Raw genomic sequence first — 21,655 nt, 5'->3', positions numbered from 1 at the left:
GAAAATTTTCTGACGACAGAATCCAACTTCAGAAGTGACGAAATGTTTTGAATTGAGACTTATCCAAAGTGACTTGGAGCTGTGATAGCCACAAAAGGTGGCTCTACAAAGTATTGACTTTAGGGGGTGAACAGTTATGCAAATTGACTTTTTCTGTTATTTTGTCCTATTTGTTGTTGGCTTCACAATAAAAAAAACATCTTCAAAGTTTTGGGCATTTCTGTAAATTAAATTATGCAAATCCTCAAACAATCCATGTTAATTCCATACTGTGAGGCAACAAAACACGAAAAAATGCCAAGGGGGGTGAATACTTTTGAAAGGCACTGTATAAAGCCTACATGCGTGGGATACTCATTCAGTTGAATAGCAAAAGCACGAACCAGAGGACTAAGCAGATCGACGAGGCCATACACATCGGATAGAAGGCTTAGAAGCCCAAAATAAAAACAGACGTCCTCTCCCCGCCTAATGAACGATCTATTCCTAGCAAGGCAAAATGTACGCTCACTGCTATCACTAAAATAGGAGTCTAACCTGAAAATTACCAAGGCTAAATACTACTCCCTAGGGAACAAAGCTGGAGCCCTCCTAGCTTGCAGAGTTAAAACTCAGCATGCCAAAAGCAAAATTACCTCCCTTAACCACCCCACCTCAAAACTCCTCCTAACCAACCCCCAAGAGATTGCCGATGCCTTTAGCGACTACTACTCCTCTCTCTACAATCTCCATAAAGACCACTCCACCCCACAACCCACATAAAAGACTATCAAAGAATTTCTAGACTCCATTGAGCTGCCATCTCTTAATTCCTCTCAAAGAGATTTATGCTTTCAATCATTTTGCGAAAAGAAAATCCTCCAAGCGTTCAAATCCTTGCCCTCATTTGACTAGCCTCTTCGGTCATGCTGCCCTCTCTAGTTCCTTGCCAATTGACTTACTGCGTTCTGTGATTACTGCTATTCCTAAACCAGGGAAGGACCCCCTATCTACAGCCAACTATAGGCCAATATCCTTATTGAATACGGACATTAAGTTACTAGTCAAGGTGATTGCCCGCAGATCATAAGCTTTCCTCCCCTATCTAGTGCACCCAGACCAGATTGGTTTTATACTAGGGAGGCAAGCACCGGATGCCACTAGAAGAGTCATTGATCTCATTTACCATACTACCCGCACAAAAATGCCTTCTTTGCTGCTCTCTTAAGACGCAGAGTAATGCCCCGTACACACGGTCGGATTTTCCGATGGACATTGTCCGATCGGAGCGTGTTGTCGGAAATTCCGACCGTGTGTGGGCGCCATCGGACATTTTCCATCGGATTTTCCGACACACAAAGTTGGACAGCAGGAGATAAAATTTTCCGACAACAAAATCCGATCGCGTCAATTCCGACCGTGTGTGGCCTGTTCCGACGCACAAAGTGCCACGCATGCTCAGAAGAAATTCCGACACGGGACAGCTCGTTCTGGTAAACTTAGCGTTCGCAATGGATACAGCACTTTCGTCACGCTGCAATGTTCAAAATGGTTTAATACAGCGCACTCTCTTCTTCTTTATAATGTGACAAGAATGAAGTAGTTTTGCTGCTCATATTCACACACACTTCTCACAAACTTTTCTTTGTGTTTTTTTAGTGGGATTCCCTCAATATATTGTTATTAGTTGTCACATCTGACAGTTTTATATTTTTTATGTTTTTTTTTTTTGGATTTTAAGCCTTTTTTTTCCTTTAATGTTTGGATTTTTTCCAAGGCTGATCTTTGTTCAATGTTATTTTTATTTTTACTCCATAATATTTTTGTGTGTGTTTTGTGTGTCAAGTTACCCCAACACCATTGATATCTTTTATTATTTAATCTCCAGGAGATTTTTTGTTGTTGGTGTCCCTTGTTCATTTCACATTGTATATTTGAAATGTACCTGAATCCTCACAAACTAACTGTCATTTTTGAAGTAAAACACATAGGAGAGTATAATTCAAAACAAAAATCCTTTATTAAGGGATCAGAACCAAACAAAGAGGAAGGCAACACTGGATCAACAGCAGAAATTAGTGAAGCCTGGGACCCCCACGGCAGACATCAATTCTTCAACATCAAAATTGGTGGCCTGAGGAGTCCATATCTAAGCGAGGGCAGTCTGGTCCAGAATTCGCAGAGATCCGGATAGCAGCAGATGACATCTGTGTCCCCAGGCTGTGGTACCACAAGAGGCTGCATCTTTTGGCCGACCAGACTGGACCCAGGGCAATCACTCTCTGGTCTTCCTTTCACGCTTCCTTCCGGGCTGTAGCTGTGCAGTTGGAGATGTGGCAGGAGGAGGAGTAGGACCTGGAGGAGGAGGAGGACTGGGAGGACCTGGAGGAGGACTGGGAGGACCTGGAGGAGAGGGAGGAGGAGGAGGACCTGCAGGAGGAGGAGGAGGACCATCCCAAAGCTGTGTGTGAGGTGTAATTTGGCCCCTCACACCTTTCTTCAGAGCCTCTGATATGAGGGCCTGACACATGGCTTTTTGGCCCTCCTCCATCCTCTGCATTTTATAGGCAATGAATGCAGCAATGTTCTCCTGCCTGGTGTGTGGTGCTCTCAGGACCTCTGTAGCCCTCCAAAAGAATCTGATAGCAGCCTCCTCTAGGGCACTCGTCCTACTGCCACTTTCTGTTTTCAGGTGTGGTGGAGGGACCTTGATATCAGCCAGCCGGCTCGGCCCGGCCACCTCCTGGCTGAGACTTCCCTGTGTATGAAAAAGGGACATGGTTTTAGTTTTTGCATCATCAATCACAATCCTAAATTAGTACTCCCAACTAACATCTAGTTCACATCATTGATTGGACAAGCAGAAATATTTAGAGGAATGCTATACCTGGCTCAATTTGGGCTCCTCCACATATGGCCTGGAAGGCCCAGGTTGGGCGTCAGAAGCCTCAGCCGGGGGGAAGGAAGCGTGGAAGGAAGACTGGAGAGGGATGGCCTGGGTTCATTCTGGCCTGCCAGAAAGTGCAGCCTGTCGTAGTACAACATCCTGGGGACATAGATGTCATCTGCTGCTCCGGATCTCTGTGAATCCAGGACTTTCTTGCGCTCCCTCAGATATGTGCTCCTCAGGCAACCAATTAATATCTTTAAATAAGTGATGTCTGCCGTGGGGATCACCTGCTTCACAATTTCACACAATTGCTCCAGTGCTGCCTTCCTCTTTGCTTGGCTCTTGAAATGGGGATGGGTAATCTCCCACAGACAGGGCAGCTCACTTAGCATATCAATGAATAGTGACATGAAGTCAGTATCTCTCATTAAGAGATCCATGTTCACTGCAAGACACAACACAAGACAAAGCCTAATGTCAGACAAAACTCTCCTATTCTTGTTACAATATAGACCTCAATCTAGAAGCAGTATAGGCACAAGTTTGTCTCTTACCTTCGTTCTTACGATCGGCGCGTCCAATGCTCCTTCCTCCGCTCACAGATCGTACGTAATACGCACGCGTGTTACGCTTTATACACACTGCGCATGCGTGTAACTCCGCCCGCCCCTGACGTTCTTTCTAGTGTATTCCCCGCCCCTTTTCGTTCGGCGCAGTGGGGGAAGAGCATGATGGCGGAGTTACAACAGGTGGGTGATAATTCTAACAGCGAGGAGGAGGAAAGCCCGGACCCAGGCACGTCCCGATCCAGAAGGAGAAGTTTTAAGGCCACAAATATGTCGTTTGGGGAGATGTTGGAGATGGTCGACATCATGAAGAAGTCCGACTATGACGGAAAATATGGGCCCTTACCCCCACCCCAACATCCGAAAGGCCAAAATCATTGGTAAAGTGGTCCGGAGTCTGGAGAGGAATTTCGGGGTACGAAGATCTAAAGATCAGCTCAGGAAGCGGTGGTCGGACCTGAAGTTGAGAGAGCCAGAGCAGTACCGAAAGATCCGGAGAGTGCTGCAAAAAAGTAAGTAGTTGTGCTGTGTTCCTATTCTTTCCGTCTTTATTCCGTTCGTTCTGCTCCATATGCTTTTAGTAATTGTAACGTTTAAAAAGGTCAACTTTAATGTTCATGGGCCCATTATTCGTTCGTATCAAACATTTTTCTTTCGGCCTCTAGAACACCATTGTTTAGGCCATATGCATTTTCCCACATTTTTTTTGGGCCTACTTGGATGCCAAATTTTTGTTTGTGTAGATGGGTTTGTTACTAGAATGAAATGCCAACTAGATTGTGTGTAAGGAGAGGACACTGAGCAGCTGTTTTCACATCTGGACACTGGAGCACTAGTGTGGGACCCCAGAACACCATTTTTATTAGGGGGCCACACAGGTGCTCCAGTGTATACTATAGGGGGGGCTACATCTGTGAAGCTTGTACAAAACAGGTAAAGTATTGCAGCTTGACAAAGGACAATAAAAAATATACATCTTGGAACTCGGCTAAAATAGACAATTGTACCCCACTTCCAAGCAATGTTTCCTATTTCTAGTTCTGCCATCAAATATCTGTGTGCTAATTATACCATTTTTGTTTTACATAGGGGAGAAAAGACTCGGACACCCCTCATCCCAGGAGACCAGAGACCCCCCCTCTGGAAGAAGGGGAAATACCAACCCAAGAAGCTGAGCAGGAGGAAGAAGAAGACGTGGTGGAGATTGGCACCACAACAGGTGAGTGTCTGCAACCACAGGCTCAGGTAAAAGAGATGGATGTTGGCAGATTTTTGAGACCTGTTTTTTTTGTTCTTTATCTCTTTTTAGGTGATCGTGATCCAGAACGCTTTACATCTGAAAGTGCCCAGATACTGATCGGGGAGATCATGGGGTGTAATCTCCAATTGCAAAACATCCAGCAACAAATCAGTGATGTTATTAAAAAAAAATAATAACATCATTGATGTTTTGGGGCGAATTTAAACCCCACAAAATCACCTGTTTTATCTTACTAAAAATTTTTACAATGTTTAGAAAAGCCAAATTTGGAGGATGCACACAGTGTGCCAACATGTGCTATCTGCCATCACGGGAGATCAATGGACGCGTTTTGGGGGTGCAACCCCTTACTCAATTATAAAGTAGCGTTGAGGAAGGGCTTGCTCCCCCAAAACACGTCCCTTGATCCCCCCTGATGGCAGATAGCACATGTTGACATTCGTAAATTGGTGTGCATCTTCCAAATTTGGCTTTTCCAGGGGTGATTTCCCCCCATCTGAACGCTATATCAAACCCAGTTCCTAAATACTGATGTCTGATATAGCCTTCAGGTTTTACCTAATGTGAACTTTGTAAGTTCAAGTTTTTTGGCTTTCTTGTTGGTTTTACACAGGCCTGTTTTATCTGAAATGGATATTTCGATTTTTGATAATGCCCCCCAAAAATTGTTATACAACAAACATGTTGTTTTGTTTTAAAAACCTTTGGTAAATGCACATGTGATTGTGCAGGTATAAAAAAGTGCCTTACTCAAGAATGTGTGGATTATGGTCTCAACGCTACAACACTTTTGGGGTGATGTAATTGCTGTTTTATGCAAAAATGGGGGTTATTTCCTAAGGGCAAATCCACTTTGCACTACAAGTGCAGGTTCAGTGCAGTTGCAAGTGCACTTGTAGTGAAATGTGTTTTGGCATTTAGGAAGTACCAGCCAACACTGTTTTTTATAAGGTTACCCAATCACGACATTTTCTGCACTCAACACATTTCTGTCAGGGTCAGCTAAAACAAACACAAGCAGTAAATGTCCACCAAGAATTTCTTTTGGTTGTTTTTTATTTGAAAAAGGTGTCACAGATTGTCTGGCATATTGATAGCCCCCCTACCCGCAAAGAACTCCAGGTATCGTAACCGGACATCACGGGCACTCAGGGAGGGCAAGCCAGGACAGCCGCTTTCAAGCGCCGTCATTGTTGATGTATTTGGGATTCCGGCCTCAGGCCCAACTGAGCCAGCATAGTTGGCTGAATGTTTTCTTAAAAAATTATGGAGAACACAGCACGCCAGTATTATATGGTTCAGTTTATACTCCGCCATATGGATGGGTGTCAGAAATAATCGGAACCGGCTGGCCAGGATTCCAAATGTGTTCTCCACCACTCTTCGGGCTCTGGCCAGCCGGTAATTAAAAACCCTCTGTTCCGGGGTGAGGGTCCTCATCGGGAATGGCCGCATCAGGTGGTCCCCCAGCGCAAATGCTTCATCAGCAACGAACACAAATGGGAGACCTTCAACATTGTCCTCTGGAGGTGGCAAGTCCAAGCTGCCATTCTGGAGACGCCTGTAGAACTCCGTCTGGGCGATCACTCCACCATCGGACATCCGGCCATTCTTCCCCACGTCCACATACAAGAACTCGTAATTAGCCGACACCACCGCCAACATCACTATACTATTAAACCCCTTGTAATTATAATAGTACGACCCCGAGTTGGGTGGTGGGACGATGTGGACGTGTTTCCCATCAATTGCCCCTCCACAGTTAGGAAAGTCCCACCGCTGGGCAAAGTGGGAGGCCACAGTCTGCCATTCCTGTGGCGTTGAAGGAAACTGTTGAGGAAAAAAAAATAAACCTTACTATTTTTTCACAGAAACATGGCAAGCAGATTAGACACAAACATTATGGGGCAACCTCCAGATAGCATTTACTAAGGGGAATTTAACAAGGCCAAAGTATAAGGTACACCTATCATATTCCCCCTCCCCCCTCTCATGGGCCATTTCTAACATTATAGGGGGGGGGGAACTCTTGGACAGGTAACCCTCTTCACTTCATTGAGAGATGAATGCCTAAATACAGGGTATTACTTGGAACAGCCCCTCCTTAGTTACTCTATTAGCAGACCACTGGACAGGTAAGAAGTGTCATAATACAAAGATATAAATACACACTGTACACATTTGAGGACATTTGAACATTCTGCTATTACCTATCAAGATAATAATAGGATACCAAAACTTTAAACAGTACCATTGGAAAGTATACAGGCAGGCCCTTGCACTACATGCTTTGGGGAATTCATCCATAAATCTGACCAGTAAAGAGGTGGGTATAGTGTGTATAGGTTTGGCAAAGTCAGCAGATAGATGATTGAGGATAGAGAATTGGGATCAGCTGACTTAACAGTTGGGGGGGGAGGGTTAAAAAAAATTTGGGGACAACACAAAAAAAGCCTCTGGCACTCTGCCTGAATTTAAATCAAAAATAACATTTCCAAACATTTTAGGGGGTGTTTGGGGTAAAGCACTACTATAGAGCTGATAAAATACATTGTTAAGTGACTACATGAGGTGAATATAGGGGCAGGAGACACCATGCTGGGGAGGTTATTGAAGGGCAAATATGTATGAAGGACATAAAATAATAATTACCTAAAAATCCAGCATGCATGAGGACAAAGGGGACATTCACAGCATATTCCAATCATGGTAATTAGGGAATGAGGGAAGAAATACAATATATTATCAAACATTCAATACAATAAAATGGGATATAAACGGATAAAAATCTTACCTTCATATACTCCTTCTGCAGGACCTGGATGATGGCAGAACAGGTCTCTGGGATAATGATCCCCAGAGCCTGGGGGGAGATGCCTGTCGAGAACTTCAAGTCCTGCAGACTTCTCCCTGTGGCCAAATACCGCAAGGTAGCGACCAACCTCTGCTCCGGAGTGATGGCTTGCCTCATGCAGGTATCCTGCCTGCTGATATAGGGGGTCAGCGAAGCCAACAAACTGTGAAACACGGGGTCCGTCATCCTGAGAAAGTTCCTGAAATCATCAGGATTATTCTCACGGATCTCACGGAGCAAAGGCATATGACAGAACTGGTCACGCTGAAGCAACCAATTCTTGGTCCATGAACTCCTCCCCACCCTGTTCATGGACTGGACTTGTGTCAAGGTCAGGACCCCAACACCAAGCCCCCGCACAGCACGAACTCTACGAGGAGTACGCATACGAAACATGGCTAGAAAACGGTTGGCTGCTCAGAACGAAGTAACAGAACGCACTGAAGAACAGCAAGGCCTGTGAAGAGCGACCTGAAAAACAGCAACGAGCAGGCAAGATCACACAGAAAACTCCGATACGAACTGACTGCACGCACTGAAGAGCAGATACAAACCCACAAGCACAAACTGAACGTCAGAAAACGATCTGAAAGCCACGAGTCTGAAAAAGCGCGAATCGTCTCTCACCAAACTTTTACTAACACGAGATTAGCAAAAGGAGCCCAAAGGGTGCCGCGCTTGGTTCTGAACCGGCCTTTTCCAGTCTCGTCGTACGTGGTGTACATCATCGCGTTGTTGGCGATTGGAAATTCCGACAACTTTGTGCGACCGTGTGTAGGCAAAACAAGTTTGAGCCAACATCCGTCGGAAAAAATCCTAGGATTTTGTTGTCGGAATGTCCGAACAATGTCCAACCATGTGTACGGGGCATAAGAGTTTGATAGAGTACCTCCTCCAAAACGTCCTCTCCAAGTTTGGCATTACCGGATAGTTCCAGTCTAATTCTCTCTGTATTCCAACTCATCAGCTAGAGTGCTCTCTCTCAGGAGGGGCCCTGTCCACACCTTTTACCATAACCAACGGCACATGACAGGGCTGCCCCCTATCTCCACTCATCTTTGCCCTAATAATGGAACCTTTTGTCACTAAAATCAGACGTGACCAATGTATCTCAGGTATGTATCTCTGGAATGGAACACAAACTTATCCTTTTTGCGGACGACATTATACTCTTAATTACCAACTCGTCCCAATCACTAGCAGCAATTCAGGAGGTATTACATGAATTTAGCTTAGTGTGCCATTAAAAACTCAATGCCACCAAATCACTTATCTTACCACTCCACATGCCCCAACTACTAATCTCCCAACTTCAGAAAACCTTCCCTTTTGTATGGGCGGACCAGTCCAATCCCTATTTAGGAATCCAGCTAGCCGCCTTTAATAGCCAACTATTTGACCTAAACTACAAGGCCTCCCTCCAACATCTTCCCCAACCATTAAAGGTCCCTCTGCCTTACTGGCATTTCCAGACTAGGTAGCTTCTTTCAAAATGCTAATTTTACCAAAGCTTCTTTACCTCTTTCATACTTTAATTATACCTATCCCTCACTCATACCTTATAGCACTACAAAAACAAATTACTAAATTTATATGGGATTTAAAGCCACCTCACTGTGCTAACTCCACCTTTACCAGACCTCACTACATGGGAGGTGTCGCGTTACCTCACATTGGTACCTACTATCATGCCACAGATCTAGAGCAAATATATTATTGGTGGAATCCCACCCCAGAAAAAATATAGTCCATCATAGAAACCTCTCCCTCTATCAGCAAAATGGACTAGTTAACTCCCTCCTTCTAACCACAAGAGGTTTACCCCCTTCTTCTAGCACCCCTCCTCCATCACTACATCCTTGGAGGCTTGGAATCTCTCCTCAGCACACTTATCTTCTCTCCCTAACCGCAAACTCCCAATCCCTCCAAGAGCCCTGAACACCCAGATAAATGACCTACCAACGTACCACTGGCAGTCATATGGCATCAGGGCACTATCAGACCTTATGACAAGATCCTGAAACCGTTGGACACCTTTTGCATGGAATACAACCTCCCAGCAAAAGACATTTACACTTGCATGAAAATAGCCAACTTCCTTAACACCTCTAAACTCCCACCAATGACCGAGATCCCTAAACCCATATACAACTTCTTAACATGCCGATCCTACCCCAAAAGAGGTATTACATCCTTTTAGAAGATTCTAAGCAACCATCAACCATATACACAGGTCACTTCCTTAACAAAATGGATGAAGGAACTTAACGAATCGTGTACACCTACTATGTGGCAGTGTGCATTTGAAGCAACCTACAAAGCCTCCAACTGCTCTAATCACTGGGAGGCTTACCAAAAACTCTTCACCGATGGTACTTGACCCCATACAAGCGCTCAAAAATGTATCTTAATTCCTTCAATTGTTGGAGAAACTGTGGCAGCATTGGCTCTCTAGCCCATACTCTCTGGTTCTGTAAATCCCTCACATCCTTCTGGAAACAAATATTTGTTATAATATCCTCTATCACAGGCCAAATTACCGCCTCCAACCCAGCCTTAGCGCTACTACACACAGGCACAGAGAAATTCCCTCCAAATACTAGATCTATAGTGATACACCTGTTACTAGCTAAAAAAAACTAAATATTACCAGATTATGGAAAACCACAAATGCCCTACACTATTTACAATCTCTGACCTTAACTTCCAGTGTGAGATGGAAAAGCTAATAGCTAAGAAAAACATGCAAATGGAGAAATTTACCTACAACTGGTCCTCTTGGCTTGCACAACTGAAATGTACGGTACAAAAGTAGATTTTGCAAATGTATCCAATGCTCTTATGATTTTTTTTTAAGCTGGTGATTTCTATCATTATCTAACCCCCTTTTCCCTCCTTGCCCCCCCCCCCCCCCTTCCCTCATTCTGTCAAAAACAACGTTGACTAGCCTTGTGATACATCCTTAAGTTAAGTTGCCTAAGATTCCTGAACCTTAATGTACTAATTATTATCTCTTTAAGACGGACCAACCGTATGTTCCATGTAACCTTATTGACGCATTATCCTCCTTTTCTGTATTTGTTAAAACTTAATAAAAGCAATTTAAATAAAATCTAAGAGGATGGTACAATAAAACTAAACATTTTATATCAGAGTGCTGTGGCACAAAAACACATTTGTTAGTGAAAAGAACAAACTGCTTACAGCATTATTGATACTCTGTAGATGACACACACACTGATCAAAGACACGGATGTCGGTGATCAGACCTCACCAGGCGATTACAGCACATGTAAGCATCAGTGCTGAGAAACAATTACTGAGAGAAACCTGAAGGTACCATTACTGGCTTCTCATTCTAGCTTCCTGCCTGTCATACTGGCCATGTGGCTTCGATACTTTGAGGCACTCACCCAGAACAAGTGTGCAGACAAGAGGTGCTGACTTCATTGTGACTTTCCTAATCTAAATAATTCTTCCGGTCTAGTGACTTATACGATTAAAAAAAAAAAATAAAAAAATAAAAGTGTAACTCAATTTTTGTTGAGAGAGAAAAAAAAAAAAAAACACATCCCCTCCTGGTTGATCTACTGCATGTACATTGAAAAGATTTAAAAAAAACGTTGTAGCAGTAGCAGAGTCCCAACTGTTCCTGTTCTTAAAGTGATATTCAAGGATAAGTTCACTTTTTAGAAAAAATAAAAATAAACACGCTTTTTTTGAACCTATAAAGCATTACACCAGTGATCAGCAGATTGTTGGTGCCATCCAGTTCTCCTACAGATCTGTCAGAGTATCTGAGTGCCCATACATCCCATGCAGGCAAGCACATACAATTTGACAGGAAGTAACAATGAACTACCATGGTGCTCCACAGCGCCGTGGTAGTTCATTGAGTACTACAAGCCGATAGCCGCAAAGTGTATTGGGGCTTGTAGTTCATTCACACATACAGCTGTGTGAATGAATGAGTACTTGTTTGGGCTCAATCCCGAGCCATACTGTGTGAATCTATTAAAAAAAAAAAAAAACATAGTTTGGCTTGGCCCCGCCTCCTACTCGCTTATCACTGGATTTGATTGACAGCAGCGAGAGTCAATGGGTCCCGCTGCTCTCACAGAGCTCAGTGAGGTGGCTTATAGATCAGAGAGCAGCGTTGTTGCTCATATGCACAGCGATTGACTGAAATCGGCTCTGGCACGTATTTAGGGGTGGTGGGGAGAAGCTGCATGCACCCAAAAGGTGTTTTACCTTAATGCAAAGAGTTGCACTTTTGGAAAGAGTTGCATGTTCAATTATACATCGTTACACAGTTACATAGTCTGGTTGAAAAAAAGATGGATAGGAGGGCTATACTATATTTTTTATTTACTAGATTTTATTCATGAGGAGTTACCTTTCAAAGGCAGAGTCAGCATAATAGCCAGGCTACTAGTATTTTCAGAGTCAGCATAATAGCCAGGCTACTAGTATTTAGAGGAGCTCATAAATGACATCTACTGGACCAGCATACAGATCAGTAAAGTCAGAGTTAAATACAAACTCCTGATATACAGTACATAGTTGATCTGGGTAAGTGAAGCAAATTACTGGAGCCATTGATTTAGAATGACAGGTAGACAATGTACATTTTTAGGATAGATCAGTATAGTAAGCATAAAAAATGTTTTAAAGATTAAAAAAAAAAACAAAAAAAACAATAGCTGTACTAGAGTATTATAATAGCAAAGTCCTTCAATGGATATGCTCGTATCTTTAAAACATCAAGACTCAGGTTGCACTGTTTTGTGCTGTTATCCATTTCTACGAACAGCAACATCTCTCCTAATGAAATATATTTTCTCAAGTGCACTAGTCAGACAGGTGAGCAGTGTACACGAGTTCTTCTTAAAAGTGGAGTTCAACCCAAAAGTGGAAGCTTCCTCCGGTGCCACATTTGGCACCTTTCAGGGGGGGATAACTGTCAAAAACTGGTGCCCGCTCCCACATCCGTGTAAGGGCTCTGCGATGACCTACGTAATTTACGGCCCCTCATCCCCCCCACCACCCCCCCCCCCGCTGCCTTCTGGGAAACACACACAGGTTCCAGAAGACAGCGGGATTATTCAGAAAGTGCAGCGTGACTCATGCATGCGCAGCAGGAAACAGGCTTCACTTCCTGTTTCCCTTAGTAAGGATGTCAGCGCCTGCACCCGAAGCCGATGGATGATTGACTAGGGGTGCCGACATCGCGAGATACCTGGATAGGCAAGTGTCCCTATATAAAAAGTCAGCAGCTACAGTATTTGTAGCTGCTGACTTTTATTTATTTTTTTGATATAGTTTTTTTTTTTTTTTTTAGCCTGCAGCACCTGGTATTCCCAGGCGGTCTCCCATCCAGGTACTAACCAGGCCCGACCCTGCTTAGCCTCCGAGATCAGACGAGATCGGGCGTTTTCAGGGACATGTGGCCGTAGGCCGTTAATACAGGTTTTAACTCCACTTTAAGTGGTCTCTAACTGAACTTGGAGCTTGACTTTTTTTTTTTTACTCCAATGAGCTGTGAGCAGGGTCATTTCCACCCTTCAGCTCACAAACAAAAAAGGGTGTTTTTTGCGTGGGTTGTGGTGTAGTAATGACCCAGCCTGCAGCTCACTGGAGGAAAAAAAAAGGAGCGCAAGTTCTGCTAGAGAGGAGTTTGGAGGACAGCAAATAGCGAAGAATAGCAGGCAGCAAGCTCTCTGCTCAGAGGGGTGGAGAGAGCTGAGCGATCAGTGGTGTTTGAGTCAGTTCTCACCCTTAGAGACGGTGGGAGACAGATACCTTGGTACGTATGATTTAAAACAAAAACCTTGTACCCATACTTCTCTTTTACTCTCTTAAGTAAAAGCCCTAGCACATAAAGTCCAAATGTCTTAGCATACCCCCTGGTATGTCTTCTATCTCTATAGAATTACAACTCCCAGGATGTACTGCGGATTCCTCACAAGCCTAGAAAAAAAAAAAATGTCCTAGCGTGCTTCAATGCCCTGTTTCTGTAAGACCAAAGCATGCCCCCCCCACTTGTCATCTGTTTAAACTAACAAATATCTGTGTTACAACATCACACCTTACAGCTAACCACAGAAATGATCATAAAATACATTCAAATTAAACTATGTTTTTGGGCCTGCAGCCCACACACAAAATTAAAAGCTATATTATATATTTGTCTGCTAGCGTTATCTCAGTTTTAGTGCCTACAGCTCCTAACTTTAAATGTGTCCGGGCCAGTGTGTTTTATGACTATTATCATTTTTTAACTCACTGCCCCTTTTAAATAGACCACCCAGAGGTCATGGGCAGGGGACAAGACATGGTTGAAGCCCAACCCCTTACACTGTACAGAGCCATAACTCTGTAAAGCTACTTGATTATGTGTGTGAAGATAACAGCTTACTGAATGTACTCACCTTTAATTGTCTCTTCAACAACTTCTACTACGCGATCAATCTGTTGAACCTGCAAAGTTACCAAGACAAAACATATTAGTTGAGAAATGCTGTTTTTGACAACTAAAAAAGTATTTGTAAGATGTGTTATAACCATATAACTAGCGAATTTAGATTTACCATACTAAAGCAAAAAAAAAAATGGAGTAAGTCTATTCAGTTAGAAACTACAAAAATACACAGGGTGCATGCTTATCTGTAATCCTTTGTAGTTGTGATCAGTGGTTAAGGTTTATGTTACCCCAAACATCATATATTCCTGATATGTGTCTGTTACCATGTACTTTAATTAAAAAGCATTCTGATCTCTGGAAGCACATCCAACTCAGTGCAGGAGTGCTGGGAGCATAGCCTGTCTGTCCTCCAATGGCCAGACTTGTGCTGACACGCCCCCCCCCCCTCCTTACCCAGCTATTCACTGTGAAGATTGTGTACTGCTGTTTCTCTACCTCCAGCTGACATGCCCACCTTGCAATCTCCAAGCCCCCTATGCAGCCAAGAACAGAGGTTTTGTGAGCACTTACCCAAAAAAAAAAAAAAAAAATTGATTCAATAAACTACCTTTTTTTACATGGAACTTTTAGAGGCCGTTATCCAGCCTGATGCAATGGTAAATGTGTCAAAAGGAATGCCTGTGTCACCAAACCTCTTTCATGCCCCTCTTGCTCTTGTGTCCCTCTGTCAGTTTGAAGCAGTAAAAATGGTGCTTTAAAAAACACATTCCCACGCTGGACGCCAATGCTGCGCTAAGCCCCGCCCCCTCCCTCTCTTTTTTAGAAAAGAGCTTTCCCACATGAGCTCGGGCCTCTGATCCTATGGGATCACTCAGAGGGGGAAAAAAATGGCGAGGAGAGAGCCTGGAAGCCGCCGAGTAGGGCGGCGTGCCGATTGTTTTTTTTCTCATTTTTCTCTTGGCGCTCTTCCTCGTGAAGAGGGGGAGAATACAGCACAGGTGGGGGGTGTCTGGTGAGGAGGAAACCCTCCCCCCCCCCAGACTTACTGGTAGTCTGCTGCTGGCTGAAGAGAAAGGAAGCCCGCTGCTCTGGACAAATCGTGATCTTTTGAGCAAAACATGAGAAGGTATGTTCTCCATTCAGCCCCCCAGTGGTGACACATAGGCATGACAACATTTACTAATGTAAAGGAGACTTTCATAAGAAAATTCCAAAATTTCTTAGAAAACTCCACTTAACTTTCCCGACGCACGTTTTTCTGTGGTAAAACCAACAGACCCAATCTTCACTCTTCACATTAGGTTCCGTTAATAAACCTTCAGGAGCTGGGGACCTTCGGGGAACCCACAATCCTGGGCCTGTAATAGCACCTCCGCCAGTAAAACTTTATGGCCTCAATACCAAAAGTACTGGATCCCGGGGTCCAGTTATCTAAAAAGAGAAGCGTTTACAGGCAAAACCTTGTTTCTTCGGACACGAGGCCCGGGTACCATTCAATTCGGCCTAAAAGACACTTTGAATGAATCCGGCTGCATAGCTAGCCCCAGCAAGAATTGCTCCAGTGGAGCTCAGCACAGCACATCTTCACTCATGACCAACTCCTTAGACACTGGCAAAAAAACTGAGGTACTCCCAGTAGTGGGAGGGGTTATATAGGGAGTGGACCTCTTGTCTTAGGGTGTGCCAGTATCCATCACCTGACGATAAGAAAGCACAGTACTCACACATTTTTTAATGCACATGCATACTGTACATAATCTGTAATACCCCTAGAAAGAATATTAACAGAGGCCCCTCTCTGCAGGGCAGCAGAGGAGACATAGGCCAGGTCTATGCGAGAGAGCGTCTTAAGTGGCAGAGTGACAGGTATACTCCTTACTAGAGGTATATGTCGCCAGGCATTAATCAATGCAAAAGGTGGATGCCCAGTGGGCAAGGTCAGGACATCATCTGCAAATAGGGTAGAGTCCGTCCAGGTCCACAAATGGAACCAGGTTCAAATCACCCAGTTCCAGCACATTATTAGTACCAAATTGAGAAATGGTCTGCATAAACTTATAAAGGATATCAACATCAGCTGGCAGAGCAAGAGAGGCAAAACAAACACAAAAGCAATATCAACAATCAAAGTATGCAGTAAGACATATCTACCCAGTGGGTCAGTTTTCATCTCAAGGAGTTGGAAGAGTAAAGTCTTGCGTACAAGGAAACTAACTCACCTAGCATATGTAAAACAAGGTTGCGCTGCGCTCAAGTATATATCATATGAACTATTCAACGTGATAATAATACCAAAAACATATAAGAAAGAAAATATATATATGTTTACACACAATTCCTCATAAATAAATATTTCAACATGTAATCATAAAATACTGTGCATATAATGTATGTATATGTTGATAAAGAACGTTCAGTAATTCACATAAAGTGCAACATGCATATACTCTGTTGTAATCAGAAAGTAATTTACATTCAAGTGCCAAGTGAACCTCAGATAAATTAATTAAATCTATAACAGTAAAACATCGCCCAAAAAAATGCATATAACAGTGTTCAAAATATCCAGAAAGGTTATGTGTATATTCGTGTCCAAAGAAAACATTAAATGTCCAGATTATCCAGCGTGCTTAGTCCAAGTGTCACAAAACATGCCACGGTGTGCTTCGGTGACCCCCCAAACCACGCTGTGGAGCCACCCCCGGGCTCTGTATAGCAAGCTAGATGCGATCTCCAACCTGGATCAATTTGGCTCCATAGGCATCATACCATAAATGTAAAGAGAGACTATATAGTGTAATTCCGTCAAAATGTCTTTATTAAAACAAAACCCACTCCCCACAAAGGGGTACTCACATTTTCCTGGTGCGTGAGTGCACCATACAGTATAAGCTCCTTAACTCACCTAGCATAGTTAGAATAGGTAGCATAATGGGCACACACCCAAGCCTTCTAAAAACTTAAAATGCAGGGCCCCAAAATGAAGAGTCTCTTGGAGAACATATATTTGGGGGGCAAATCTGCAGAGATAAGTAGATACCAAGGACCTCTTTACAGCCGAATTAAGGCCTCGGACATTCCATGTCAATACTGAAAACTTAAACATACAGTAAGGGTAAGGGCATAAGAGGACGGATAAGGGGATGGTAAGCCACCCGACTGTGGCCTGTGACTAGAGGAGGGACAGATACCTACCAAAGGGCAAACCAGCCACATCCATAAGAAGTATCACAGAATACAGTAGTAGCAACATAAAGCGTTAGTAGAACCATGCCACATAAAGAAATACAATAATAAAAGAATAAAATAAATAGAAACATAAAACCAAACAATCAAAATTGCACACACATTCAGCAACAGCCGACCCCTTGCCCTCCCTCCCGCATAACTTGCAAATATGGGAAATGCCCAAGTCACAAAACTAGCCCCCTAGGTGCGAGAAACCATTTGGAGGATGTGAGCACGTGGAGGTTTACCATCGGTCAATAATGTTAGCAGGATTTCAAACAAGAGAAAAAAAAAAAAACAATGTTCCCAACAAGAGATGCTGAAGTCAATAAGGCAATGTGGGTCTACAGCTCCTGGACCAAGCCAGGGGCACAAACTCCGTTTCCAACTGACAATGAAACAGTATGAAGAAACCACAGATGGTACTGGTGTCACCAGTTCCCAGGTGGTGTCAGCAGAGTAGGGCCCGATGATCCCCAAAACGGGGATCACAGCACATAGTATAATATAGCACAACAGTGGAACCAAGGTCTCCAGGATCTGAAAGAAAGGCATCATGAGGCACCTTGAATCAGAAAGCATGTGTGGAAGTAAATAGGCATCAGAAGCATTCAGTGCGGAGAAAGACTCCAGCCAGGCCGCAGCATCCCAGGGTGTAGTGAAGAAGCGGATAGTCTCTCCATCTAGCACACGTAGTCTGGCAGAAAACAAGATACTATATTTAATTCCTTAAGCTTGCATGGCAGCCTTGACTGAGTCAAAGGATCTACAGTTTGTGCTTCAAATGAGTAACTGTCAGTAGTCTGATAGTGAGCCCTTTAGATTGCCAACTCTGGGTTTCCCAGGGCACGGAGTGAAAGACCCAGCCTGCTACTTCCCCGGGGCCCTTGATGGTGGGGATGGACTTGCAGCAAGCTATAACCAGGTCCAGGCCACCGAGGTATACCCAGCTGAGGATGCAGTGACCACTATTGTGTGCAGAGTACAAATGACAGAAGACAAAAAAAAAAATCCAGGAAACTGAGGTCAAAGCAGGGGGCAGACAAGCACAGACGGTAGATGAAGCCAGCGTCGGTACAAGGGAACTTAAGATAGACACAGAATACACATAATAGTAATAATTAGATAGGAGCTCTAAGAACTGTGTAGTTGCTCAGGAAACCTGGGCTGCACTGAGCATGTCTATGTATAGGGAACCAAACAGGGAGGTGACCCAGGAAGTGATAGAAGAGGACATAAAAAATGAAAATGCATTTTATTACACAAAGTTGTCAATTAACATGATATTTCTAACACACACCATAGGCATACATAAAATTACACTTCTGCTACTCCTCTTGGGTACGGTAATACCACATGTGTAGGACCTTTTCAGAGAATAACGGCATAGAGATGCCCAAAATCCAAGGAGCACCTTCAGGCATTCTAGGGGCATAAATTACAAATCTAATTTCCAGAATACCTATTGCACTGATTGGAAACCGACTGGAAGCGCAATTAGGGATCATGCACATGTGAGGTTAGGGAACAATAAAACCTTGCAGTTGAGCTTCAGTTTTATTGTCCCAACTGCTTCCCCTTTAGCTGCAGAGGCAGCAGCCAGAGATTACACATGCTGCAGCTGTGATACTGTGCTGCGCAGACGTGGCAGGAATTGTATACACCCTGTCACTTTCAGCAGACAGAAAGCCTGCAGATCATGACTTACTCTAGAGAATAAGGGGGCTTGTACAGGGTCCAAAGGTTAAAGCAGGCAATGAGAAATAACTTCAGGTGAAACAAAGGACTCTCTGAAAACATGTGGTGTGGCTGTTTCAAGATGCACAATAAGGAGGCACTTGAAGAAAGATGGGCTGCATGGTCCAATCGCCAGAAGAAAGCCATTACTACGCAAATGCCACAAAGTATCCTGCTTACATTATGACAAACAGCACAGAGACAAGCCTCAAACCTTCTGGCACAAAGTCATTTGGAGTGATGAGACCAAAATTTAGCTTTTTGGCCACAACCATAAATGCTTCATTTGGAGAGGAGTCAACAAGGCCTATGATGAAAGGTACGGAGGTGGATCGCTGATGTTTTGGAGATGTGTGAGCTACAAAGGCACAGGAAATTTGGTCAAAAATTGTTGGCAAGATGAATGCAGTATGTTATCAAAAACTACTGGAGGAACATTTGCATTCATCAGTCAGGAAGCTGTGCATGGGATGTACATTCCAACATGACAATGATTCAAAACACAAGGCCAAGTCGACCTGTCATTGGCTACAGCAGAATAAAGTGAAGGTTCTGGAGTGGCCATCTCAGTCTCCTGACCTCAATATCACTGAGCCACTCTGGAGAGATCTCAAACGCGCAGTTCATGCAAGACAGCCCAAGAATTTATAGGAACTGGAGGCTTTTTGCCAAGAGGAATGGGCAGCTTTACCATCTGAGAAGATAAAGAGCCTCATCCACAAATACCACAAAAGACTTCAAGCTGTCATTGATGTTAAAGGGGGCAATACACGGTGTTAACAACTGGGGTACGTAAACTTTTGATCAGGGTCATTTGGGTAGTTTCTGTTGTGATTATGATTTAAGAAGAGTAAACAGTCGATTGATAATAAATGGCTTCAGCCAAACACTAAAATGGCCAAGAAATCATAAATTCTGCCAGGGTATGTAAACTTTTGAGCACAGCAGTGTATATATATATATATTTATATATTAATTATTAATGTCTAAACCGCTGGCAACAAAAGTGAGTACACCCCTAAGTGAAAATGTCCAAATTGGGCCCAATTAGCCATTTTCTCTTCCCGGTGTCATGTGACTCATTAGTGTTACAAGGTCTCAGGGGTGAATAGGAAAGTAGGTGTGTTAAATTTGGTGTTATCGCTCTCAATCTCTCATACTGGTCACTGGAAGTTCAACATTGCACATCATGGCAAAGAACTCTGAGGATCTGAAAAAAAGAATTGTTGCTCTACATAAAGATGGCCTATGCTATAAGAAGATTGCCAAGACCCTGAAACTGAACTGCAGCATGGCCAAGACCATACAGCGGTTTAACAGGACAGGTTCCACTCAAAACAGGCCTCGCCATGGTCGTCCAAAGAAGTTCAGTGCACGTGCTCAGCATCATATCCAGAGGTTGTCTTTGGGAAATAGACGTATGCGTGCGGCCAGAATTGCTGCAGAGGTTGAAGGGGTGGGGTTATCCTGTCAGTGCTCAGACCATACGCCACACTACATGAAATTGGTCTGCTTGGCTGTTGTCCCAGAAGGAAGCCTCTTCTAAAGATGATGCACAAGAAAGCCCGCAAACAGTTTGCTGAAGACAAGCAGACTAAGGACATGGATTACTGCAACCATGTCCTGTGGTCAGATGAGACCAAGATAAACTTATTTGGTTCAGATGGTGTCAAGCGTGTGTGGTGGCTACCAGGTGAATACAAAGACAAGTGTGTCTTGCCTACAGTTAAGCATGGTGCGTGGGAGTGTTTAATAAATCTCACCCTTGATGTCTCCCCTGCCCTCCAAGGCAGCTGATCAAACACAGATCTGTTTGATCATCTTCCCTCTCTGTAATGGCCAGGGGATGACCGCACTGAAACAGGAAGTGATGGAATTGTCACCTGTGGCTGTATTAATCACAGAGGAGATCAGGCAACAAATGTTCCTTGATCCCCTCTGTGGGCAGCCGTTCCGAATGCATGATCCTGGGCTCCCCGGTTGAACAAGACAGCCCAGAAATGGCAGCAGCTGAAGAAAGGGGAAGTCTCTGTGGTGCTTTACAGTTGTCCAGATCACTTTTTCAGCAAAGCCGATTGCTGGCTTTAAAAAATGGTGCCAGAAATATGACTGCAGCTGCAGCCATGATTCTGGTGTAAACGCTTGCTGCCAATGACAAATATATACCTACACTGCTCAGCAAGGGTCCTATCCAGAGGTGGTCTTTGGGAAATAGACGTATGAGTGCTGCCAGCGTTGCTGCAGAGGTTGAAGGCCCGCAAACAGTTTGCTGAATACAAGCAGACTAAGGACATGGATTACTGCAACCATGTCCTGTGGTCAGATGAGACCAAGATAAACTTATTTGGTTCAGATGGTGTCAAGCGTGTGTGGCGGCTACCATGTGAGTACAAAGACAAGTCTGTCTTGCCTACAGTTAAGCATGGTGGTGGGAGTGTCATGGTGTGGGGCTGCATGAGTGATGTCGGAACTGGGAAGCTACAGTTTGAGGGAACCATGAATGTCAACATGTACTGTGACATACTAAAGCAGAGCATGATCCCCTCCCTTCGGAGACTGGGCTGCAGGGCAGTATTCCAACATAACAACCCCAAACACACCTCCAAGATGGCCACTGCCTTGCTAAAGAAGCTGAGGGTAAATATGATGGGACTGACCAAGCATGTCTTCAGACCTAAACCTTATTGAGCATCCTCAAACGGAAGGTGGAGGAGCG

At 43.9% G+C, this 21,655-nt stretch overlaps 1 protein-coding gene and 1 non-coding gene across 4 annotated transcripts in view; both read right to left on the bottom strand.

Annotated features, from left to right (window-relative positions):
- The window catches only part of CDKAL1 (CDKAL1 threonylcarbamoyladenosine tRNA methylthiotransferase), a 1,191,002-nt gene that overhangs the window by 899,561 nt on the left and 269,786 nt on the right, over positions 1–21,655 (bottom strand). For all 3 annotated transcript variants that reach the window (XM_073631142.1, XM_073631141.1, XM_073631143.1), the window contains one exon: positions 13,982–14,030. In XM_073631142.1, coding sequence (XP_073487243.1) covers positions 13,982–14,030 — 49 coding nt within the window. The remainder of the gene's footprint in view (positions 1–13,981; positions 14,031–21,655) is intronic.
- LOC141146315 (5S ribosomal RNA) lies at positions 12,890–13,008 on the bottom strand. The gene has a single exon (XR_012244867.1). It is a non-coding gene; the product is annotated as a 5S ribosomal RNA (ribosomal RNA).

Source organism: Aquarana catesbeiana, linkage group LG05, assembly GCF_042186555.1.
Source record: "Aquarana catesbeiana isolate 2022-GZ linkage group LG05, ASM4218655v1, whole genome shotgun sequence".
NCBI lineage: Eukaryota > Metazoa > Chordata > Amphibia > Anura > Ranidae > Aquarana > Aquarana catesbeiana.
The sequence above is the reverse complement of the archived record's forward strand: the minus strand, read 5'-3'. Positions and strand labels throughout refer to the sequence as shown.